This window comes from Coffea eugenioides, chromosome 11 (assembly GCF_003713205.1).
Source record: "Coffea eugenioides isolate CCC68of chromosome 11, Ceug_1.0, whole genome shotgun sequence".
In the NCBI taxonomy this organism is placed as follows: Eukaryota; Viridiplantae; Streptophyta; class Magnoliopsida; order Gentianales; family Rubiaceae; genus Coffea; species Coffea eugenioides.
The window spans coordinates 51,825,040-51,834,599 of record NC_040045.1 but is presented as its reverse complement, the minus strand read 5'-3'; the positions used below and the strand labels follow the sequence as shown (position 1 = coordinate 51,834,599).

Below are 9,560 nucleotides of genomic sequence, written 5' to 3'. Positions count from 1 at the left end.
AAATCATGTCATGCCAAAACCTTAACAACTAGGTCGTGACCCGCCGCAAAATGGAAGTCTAATATATCAAAGCTTTCAGGGAAGATCACAAAAGGCTAACCATTAGTAGGACCAATTAACTAGACTCTGAAAGAAACTATGTAATTCGGCGTGCTTTGTACCAGTAGAGCAACAGAAAAGAGGTAAAGAAGCCAAACGCCAAATGTACCTTTGTCATAGATGAAACTTTTTGAACTAAGTTTCTCAATTCTAAAATCTTTAAAATTTAAAAATTAAACAATTTGTTACAACTAACAAGCGTACCTGAACAGCTTAGAGCTGATCATCAGGATATTCCCCCTTTACATTTCCAAAATATATAAGAGATTAAACAAAATTGAGACCAGATTACAGAAATTGCTAGGACACTTGAATCATTTTACTCATAAAAAAATACCTCTCTGTACAACTCTGACAATTAGGCCACGATCAAAAACTGTCAAGGCGAATTTTTCCCACCAGACACCATTGTTGAAGTAGATTCCAAATCTTCATCCTGGTCCACATGCTCTGCATCTCTTGCTTTTAGTTTCAGATTTTGAGATTCAGCGTTTCCCAAGGTATTTGCGGCCTGGATTTCCACTTCCCCAGCAGATTGAACAGTAGCATCAGAAGACCATTTCGAAGAAGCACAAGGGTGTTCCTTCCCACTATTATTGTCCCTGCTTGTGCTACTACAAGACAGCCACCCAAACTGCAAATTCTGGCCTTGCCAGCATTTACCATGTAAAAATGCCTTTTCGGCAGAGCGGCGAGTTGTAAAAGATATACGAGCTGAAACTTTGGATGCCTCTGACTCGTTATCACCATCTTGAGGCTTGGTATCTTCCAGTTCGACAACAGAGAGATCTCCAAAAACAGAGAAATGTTCCTTCAGATTGGAAACCTAGTAGAAATAAACAAGTTATCAGCACTCACAATCTGACAAGACATCAGGGACAACAAAATATTTATGCAGATAATTCCAACCGCATGAAAACATACAAAGTCCCAAACTACAACCCCGATTTTGATTGGTGCTGATTAAAGCATACATCCAATTTTAATTGGAAAAAGAAGAAAAACTCTGAAAAAGAATAATTCCATAATCTTTTACAGTGAATCATATATTTGCGCAAGTACTCAAAACAATGTCATGCTCAGTATGAGAATCTAATAGACTTAGAAGCATAAAACTCAGTACAAGGTACGACCTGCTCAAGCTGATTCTTACAAAATCAAATTCAGGAAGAAAAAACAGTCCTCAGAGCCAGCAGCATGACTCTTGGGGAACTGTTTAGTGTGAAAAAACTGTGCAACATATGGTAGCTCATTGCAAGGAAATAAAATTATCTGTAAGCAAGGACATGAATATGTCAGGAAAACCAAAAGAGAGATTACATTAGCAAGACCAGCAGGCAGAGGTGGAAGAATTTTGAATGCAGTGGGGCGGTTATCCAGTTTGAATCTGTTGATGACCATCGGTGCTCCTAAAGGTGCCAATGGGCGAATTGAGGGTTTCAAAATTGAGGATTCTGGCAATGTAATAGTAGAATTAATTTTTGGACTGCGGGCCACAGCACTCTCACCAGCTCTGCCACTATCCATTGTCGTCTCTGCTTGCGGTGATGAAATAGCAGTACCAGAATCACTGGACCTCAACATTTCAATTTTAGCAACATCAACCACCATGCCTCCTTTTTGCCCCTTAGAAGGCTGATCCAATGCTACCTCCTCTTTAAGACCAGTGGCCTGCAAAAACTGAACCCTTGAGAAAAGAAATCCAAATGAAAAGCAGTAGGTCAGTTACTATACATACAATTTTATGGAAATATACCATACATATTCCCTACTTGTAACCAAGATATCATCACATTATACATAAACAATATGTCCTAATTCACTTTCCAATCTTTTCTCAAAGTGTGTTTTAGTATGTATCTTGAGACTCACTGCCAGATACTTTTTGACTTGCAACTAAGATGTGATGCTAGACACCAGGTAGGAGATCTAAGATAAACAATCCAGGCAACAGGAAAATACAAAATTTCCAGAAAAGAAAATATGCTCTTGACAACTCATGAAATTTCTAATGGAAAGAAGTAACCAGTACTTGTTTCTCCAGTTTATTTAACTGGCGCTTGAACTCATTCCTTTTTTGGTCAAGCATTTCCTGCTTCTTTCGCACTTGTTCTTTCAAAAGCTCTAAACTCTCCAGCTTCTTTTGCAAAGGAGGTACAGCTTTGGGGCCATTGGTAGCCACAGGCTTTGGATGATCAGAACCAGGCAAAGGAGAAATGGCAGAATTGGCAATACTACTTTTAGACGCTGATATTTGGATATTATCTTTTCCTTTGGTGGTAGCAGATGGATAGGTAGGACCTCCAGTAAAGGTCACACCACGGGGATTAGCATGTATATTACCAACACCACCTGTTCCATCATCAGGTATGCTGTCCCGGTTAGCCCACCACAGCTTGATAAAGCGATTGCCCATTACAGCATCAGGAGCCTTCAAGGCAGCTTCTGCTTCTTCCCTCTTAGAAAATTGAACAAAAGCTCGTTCACTGTTCGATGGGATATAAATGTCAATAACCTCACCAAATTTTTGAAAATGTAAAAGAAGCGCTTCCCTTTTGTTTTCTTTCTGAGGAACACCACTGACAAACAGAGTACGAAGTGCCTTTTGAGATGGTTTTCTAATACTACGTCCAGAATCACCATGTGGCTTTGAAGACAAGCCTAAAACTTGCATGCCAACTTCATCTGCCTTCGTCCGTCTTCCATGTAGGGCAATGGCATCAGCACCGTTAATGGACTCCATGTCCTTTTTTGCTTCATTTTCTAGATGACTAGGGGAATTCAAAGTAGAATCAATCTTCTCCCTCACATCCCCCCTATTTCTTGAACTGCCAATCCTTCCCCAAACAGAGGAACTTTGAGAGCCTGTAACAGCCCCAGCATTTCTTGCTGGACGCTCATTATCAGAACCATCAAACTGTCCAACTGGAAGACGATCTGAACAATCTGCATCCACCAGAGGCTCAACCTTATCCAGATTGGATGGATTTAGGGCTAGAAGTTCAGGTGATGTATCAGGACAATCACTTGCCCATAAAGGTTGGTCAGGATCATACAGATCAGATCCTCCTGCCATAGAACCACCAACAAAAGCACCATTCAAACCTAATCCATCATCCCCTATTCCAGGCTTGCTATTTTTGCTCTGTAGACATTTGCTATTCATGAATGCGCCAGAAGAAGAATTTGCAGGTAGAGGTCCTTGTCCAGCAGGTGTTCCCAATAGATGTGCACTAGGCAATGAAACAGGAAGATTAAACTGTGAAAGGCTCTGCAATGCAAGAAAAGAGAAGTCTAGTTAAATGCACATGCAATAACTTGCCCAAGAATTGTTCATAGCAGTGTATTGTATGGGGGAATCAGATTTACTACTTCAGAAATCTAAATCACATAGAAAAAAAAAAGAGCATCTTTTACTTCCTCAAAAAGAAATTCATGAATAGTTAAAAGGAGCAATAATATGAGAAGAAAACAAAATACATTATTTTGGCTACTCTTTCATCCACTAATGGTAACTGTCATTTTCTTCTAACAAGAAGAAAATATTACCTAGCTATATCCACAACTCCCCAAACTATGCAATGCTTTATTGAACTACTACATTATCCAGCATCTCTATGTATTCAACAAGTAAAGTTCATGACTGTTTTCTGCGCCTATGGTGGCAAGGATTAACCCATGCGACATGCAGTTGATCAAAGAACACTAAGCTAGTTTTATTTATCCAGAAGTCCTGACAGGTATTTCCCTGAATAGAAACAAGTTAAATTATTTTGTTAGAAGTACACTAGGACTTGGCTGCAAAAGAGTTGACAACAGGACTATGCCAAATTTACCATTCCACAGCCACCTGTCCGCAACTTAAGACAGATATACATGCAGAAACTGAAGAATTCAAGCCACATGGAATGTAGAAATGTGTGGAGACAATATAGATTGAGACATGTAAAATGCTATATTAAATTCGATATAACTGGGCAATAAAAGACAAGAAAATACTACCAACAAAATTTCTTTGGTCACAAATCATGTACCTGAACATCCTCAACAACTATACGGTTGACACCATGCTCCATCGGACACATATCTCCTCTTAAGCAAAAACCACGCTCCTCAAAATCTCTACAACGTGGACGAGAAATGCCCAAGTTCACCGTAGGGTTAATTGATGGTTTCAATGCCCCTTGCAAACCAATGGAATGAAGAGTATCAAGACCACCATTAGGCATAGCTGGAACCAACCCAAATGCATTCCAAGTTGCACTCTGCACATTGGAAACATTCGGTAACCCCCTACCTGCAAATAGACTAGGAGGAATGGATCCCTGTTGAACAAGTTGAGAAGCAATATCTGCAGAACTAAACCTCGAATCACGCTGCCCCCAAGCACCAGATTCTCTACCTCTGCCCCTAGTGGGCCCAGGATCAGCTGACAGGGACTGGTTTAACCTAATTCTTTGGCTTAAATCTGTTGGAGCTCTGGAAAATGATGCCAAATTTGGACGTCTTTTCTCAAACCTACCAGAGGAATCTCTCTCCTGATTGCCGATGTTGTAGGTCTTCCAGGTTTCACTAGACTGAGAACCACTTTCCCTACAAGGATGCCCATTTTCAAATGGCTTCCTTTTTCTGTAGGGTCTTGTCAAAACTTGTTCAGAAGCATCACCCTCCAATGATTGAGAACGTGCTTCTCGTCTACGATGCTTATGATTACGATCATCATCATCGTCTTCACTAATTTCTTTCTCCTCGGGATCGCTAGCAGGAGAAAGGCCTATTTTAGGAGAAGTGACTTTTAGCTCCATTCACAACCTCTTATGAAGAAGAAGACCAAGACCAAATAATTTTATAGCATCAAAAAGTATGATGCTCCAGGCAGCTGAATAATGAGAACCACTTTATTTACAGAATCAGCAAAGAGGGCTAGCGCCTGAAATAAAGAGCAGCATTGATTAAGCAGATAGGAATGTCAAAATGCAGAAATAACAACATTCATAAGCTAAGTGATAGAATTAACATGCATAATATGTTGCTTTAGGCATCTTAAATGAAGAAACAATTCCCTTTGCATGAAATCAAAGCACAGTAATTACTTTTAAATGTAAACCACAATACTAATACTAAAATCGATATTCAAGGACGACAAAAGAGACTAGACTTGATTTGTCAAAAATCCATGTTGCCTTTGATTGGAGTAAACTAGATTATCCCTCAACATTTGACATTTATATCAGAGTCCCTCAATGTGGCCAAAGTGCAACTAACACCTGAGAAGCAACTTGTCCCTACTACTCCACCAACTACTACTATTCAAAAGAATACCTGTGTAACAACAAAGGTACTCAACAGTCTTAGTTCTAAAAAACAATTACTTTCCAAGTGCAAATTACTCATATGTCCAAAAACCAGAACCAGCACCAGCATTGCCGGGGTAGCCAACACTAAAAATCCAAAATGAAAAACTAAAAACAGAAATATTAATAAAACAAATCCGATATGAAAAAACCTGTCTACTTGTGTATTGCTGTGTGCCACACTTCGTTTTTGTCAACCTTTTAGCCCATTTGGTATAACTCATCTGGAATGACAGTCCACCTCGTAAATGAGCTTTGCAAATGGACATTAATGAACTTCTAAGGTAAAGTCATTTCAAGCAAGCAGCTACTCCATGAAAAGCCTTGCTCAGTACATTAGTGCTTAAGGAGCACTTTCTCCAATTATTGAAAATCAAGGTGGCTTTCTGGTACCATCCACACCTAAATGCACCAATTAATCATCTAGACATGTTGCTCCATTCCTTTGCCATTTTGTGAAATGATTCATAATAGATTGACCAACCACCTTTCCCTTAATCTATCCCCAACTCATTACCACCAATTCAATCACCACAACATAATCTAACGTCTACCCCATCCATATTCTGTCCATCAGCCTTCATGATGTGGAGTCTTATTTACAAAGGTATCCAATTTTTTGCAATCTATTCCAGCTCTCTCTCTCTCTGCTCTTTTATTGTTTTAGTAAAATAGCCTTAAATATGTCATAAAACTACAAGCAGTTCAGAGGTCACTTTAGAAACAGAGAATTCATGTCCCCAAGAAGTTCCATAGCTCCAAAATAAATGAAGAACTGCAAGCAACAACATTAATGTCAAATTTGCATTAGGTCCTGAATTCTAGTTTTGGTGACAAGAAACACATCACCTTAATACAGAAGCATAATCAATTAGAATGGTGGTAATAAAAAAAAACTTGTGTTCATCAGGAACTACAATTTTAGCATTGCCTTAGTCAAAATTTTTGGCAATTCTTAACCTCCCCATAAAATTTGGCAGGAAAAGCTCTCCTTTTTCAATGTGTAATTAAATCTCATCCAGTCCACCACCATCGTCCATATAAATTTAAAAGATAACACTGAAATAACACCATTCATACAAAAAGAAACAGTTCAAGTGATGACCATTAATGAGCATGAGAAAAATTTAAATGTGTGGGAGTACTGAAATTGGTGTGCCTCTGTCTGGGGGTATGAGAGAGACAGAGACAGAAGGAGCTTGCAAGTGTATAAAGACTTGATGGGCTTATGCTTGAAGACCATTACCTAATCTTCAGTAAACATCTCAAACGGGAGACAACGCACAGACATGGCTGGAACTGAAAATCTTGCATTGAAATTGATCAATTTGACTCCAAAAAAGACTAATAACACGTGTTTTACTTAACTCATCTCTCTTATAATCTTGTGAAATGTCAAACCAATGAGTCACACTTCATCAAAATCCTATGTGGTCTATTTCAATAAATGAGCGTCCAAGGAGTCAACATTAGGCAACAAGATTTATCTACACATATGACGAGATGCACATTCAATTACCAAAAAAATCTTAAATGCTAAAGAGTACACGAGAATTGGCCATTTAAAGACACTACATAACTATGCAAACAAACATCCAGCTTTCCATCAAACCAACCGAAAGTAAATATTTCCCAAAATGCAGTAAAACCTCAGCAGTTCATAAAAAGAGAAAGTAACAAAAAATCAATTATCTATAAATTCCACAACTAACCAAAGGGCCAGCATGTACACATGTAGGAGCCAAGTGCACCAGTCATGCAGTTCACCCAAGATACTCATACCTAAAGGCCAGACCCTAGTTCCACAGCCAGTAAAGTGTACAGATGATATCGAACAGCAGTTACAGAACAATAATCTAAGAAGGGGCGCTCTTATCCCAGGCATACCCACTGTAGCTCATCAGCCCAAAAGAAGGAAGAAATGGAGCAAAATTACTTAAAAAAAAAAAATAAAAGGAATAAAGTAAGCAATGCCATGAACACTTAAAAAAGAGTTCAGTACTTAAGCCAGTCCAGATAATGTCGCATACAATGGGAACCAACATAAAAGGGAAAGGAAAAAGAAAAATAGTAGCACTAACAATAAAAGCTATTACAAAGCCCAAACCCTAATTCAATTAAGGCAATTTGATCACACAACTTAAAACAAAATCCAATAGCAATAACGAATTGAAAAAACGAAAAACTAGAAGGTAAACGAGCGAAACCTGTTGAATTGTGAATTAGGGTTTCGAACATTTTTACTTTTTCTGTTCCCTTTTTCTCCTCTGTTTCGGTGAAATGATAAAGAGAGCAGGCTGTAGCTTCTTCCTCCAATAGTAATCGGACCGTAATTTTGCAGCTTACGCCAAGTCAGAATTTTGTCTGTATTTGCAATCTCTATATTGTATAAGCTCCCCTCCGTCCAAATGTCGTTTTGTCTCTCTCTCTCTCTCTTCTCTCTCACGCACCCTGTGAAGAAGAAAAGGAGAGAAAAAAAGGAGGGTTTTACAGAAGAAACACGGACGGATTTGGGTAGCCAATAAAATAATTTTATCGTAAATTGAAGAAAACAACCCTCATGTGTTGCTAAAATGTAGACATATTCATCATTCGAAATTTTGTCGCAGCCAAAAGTGCTGATTAATGCCGGGGGCAGTTCCGCAAGCGTTTGAATAGTTGTAGCAGTTTTAGTGTAATTATGGATTGGCCCAAAAAGTAGTCTGGGAAGGCCAGCAGAACCCAAAAAGCATGGTGACCGTACTTGGATTTATATATTTAAAAAAAAAAAAAAAAATACTCAACCAAGACCTCTATTCTACGCCTCACCTGCGGCTGTCAATTACTACTGGTCATAACAGATCTTTAACTTGGGCTGGGATTGGAGTTGCGGGGCCGCGGGGGTAGTCTATAGCAAGCCCATATGTCTTCTTAACATAATTACACTGAACACGCTCTCTGTGTTCGAGCCCAAAAAAAAGTTTTTGGGAAATTTTGAAAAGGAAAAAGTAGGAAGGCTGAAAATTTATGAGCAGAGTAAGTATTGGAACATTTATAAATGAGGTATGGGCTGCTGTTCATAACTTAAAATGAATAATAAACTTACCATTAAGATTAAATTACCCTCGTAATTATATGCACTGCATTGAATAGAAATGTGCGCTTTTTTCTTTTTTTTTTTTAAAAAAAAGTTCACTTTTAGGGTTAGAAATGTGCATGTTGGCAATTGCACGTACACATCCAAAATCTCCACATTTAAAATCGATACATGTGTACATATATACGTTCAAATGTGCAAATATGATGCATGTGCATGTACAAGTATTAATATGTGCGCAAAAGAATAAAATCGTAATTTTATCTAGAACAAAAAATGTTTTTTATAATTTACAAACAATAACCCATACTTCATTTGCAAATTTCCTAAAACTTACATCATAGTTATGAATTTCCACTCTCCTAAATAATATCCTATCCAAACACACACATTAATATTTCAAGCGTCTCCTCTAATTTCTTACGTATACGTTGAATTTGACCAATGCGTACCGTGTCTTGACCGACTGAAATTAGGAACTTAATACACATGTAACCCAACTAATGAAAGACGTGACTTGCTGGAAAATTTGAAGAAATATAGCAGCAGTCTATTTCTATTTTGCACTGGGGATGAAAACAACGTAAAATTTTCATTTTTAAGTTTTCGATCTCTTTTTAACATCCTAGGAATACAAAGAAAACCGACAAAAGGGTCATACTTAAGCAAATTTAAGACAAGGTCCTTACAATTACAGCAGACAACAATAGTAGCATATTTGTTATTGACAACATAATCAAGATATTTCAATGTTTTTTATCAGTCACCCTTTTTTTTTTTAATAATAGGGTCAGTCCTTACGCGCAAAACAAAACGTTCATAAAAGTGCAGCATTATTCAAACAATTAAAACTGCAAACATGTGGTTAATTTCTTTCACCTGTATTTCATGAGATAATCTTTATAGACATTATGGAAATCTTCTTCGAAGTTATTTCTGAAAACAACATCATAAATGTTTAAAAAAAAAAAAAAAAAAAAAACGAAAAGGTGAGAAGTTCATTTTGCTGCCTAAACGCCTTGACAAATCAA

The 9,560-nt window shown here is 37.8% G+C and overlaps 1 protein-coding gene across 1 annotated transcript; it reads right to left on the bottom strand.

Annotated features, from left to right (window-relative positions):
* Nucleotides 1–239: 239 nt before the first annotated feature.
* On the bottom strand, nucleotides 240–8,058 carry LOC113753620 (zinc finger CCCH domain-containing protein 41). Its single transcript, XM_027297819.1, has 5 exons — nucleotides 7,661–8,058; nucleotides 4,134–5,029; nucleotides 2,132–3,370; nucleotides 1,420–1,770; nucleotides 240–925 (listed from the first exon to the last, which is right to left on the bottom strand). Exons 2-5 carry the CDS (start codon nucleotides 4,902–4,904, stop codon nucleotides 479–481), a joined length of 2,808 nt encoding a protein of 935 aa, XP_027153620.1. The 5' UTR covers nucleotides 4,905–5,029; nucleotides 7,661–8,058; the 3' UTR covers nucleotides 240–478.
* Between the last annotated feature and the right edge of the window lie 1,502 nt (nucleotides 8,059–9,560).

What these genes read in the sequence shown, in the direction of transcription:
- LOC113753620 (XM_027297819.1), bottom strand. Translation starts at nt 4,904, where the DNA reads ATGGAGCTAAAAGTCACTTCTCCTAAAATAGGCCTTTCTCCTGCTAGC. An exon ending in TAGTTGTTGAGGATGTTCAG is followed by an intron (nt 3,371 to 4,133) that starts GTACATGATTTG and finishes CTTGCATTGCAG; the next exon opens with AGCCTTTCACAGTTTAATCT. An exon ending in TGCCTGCTGGTCTTGCTAAT is followed by an intron (nt 926 to 1,419) that starts GTAATCTCTCTT and finishes TATTTCTACTAG; the next exon opens with GTTTCCAATCTGAAGGAACA.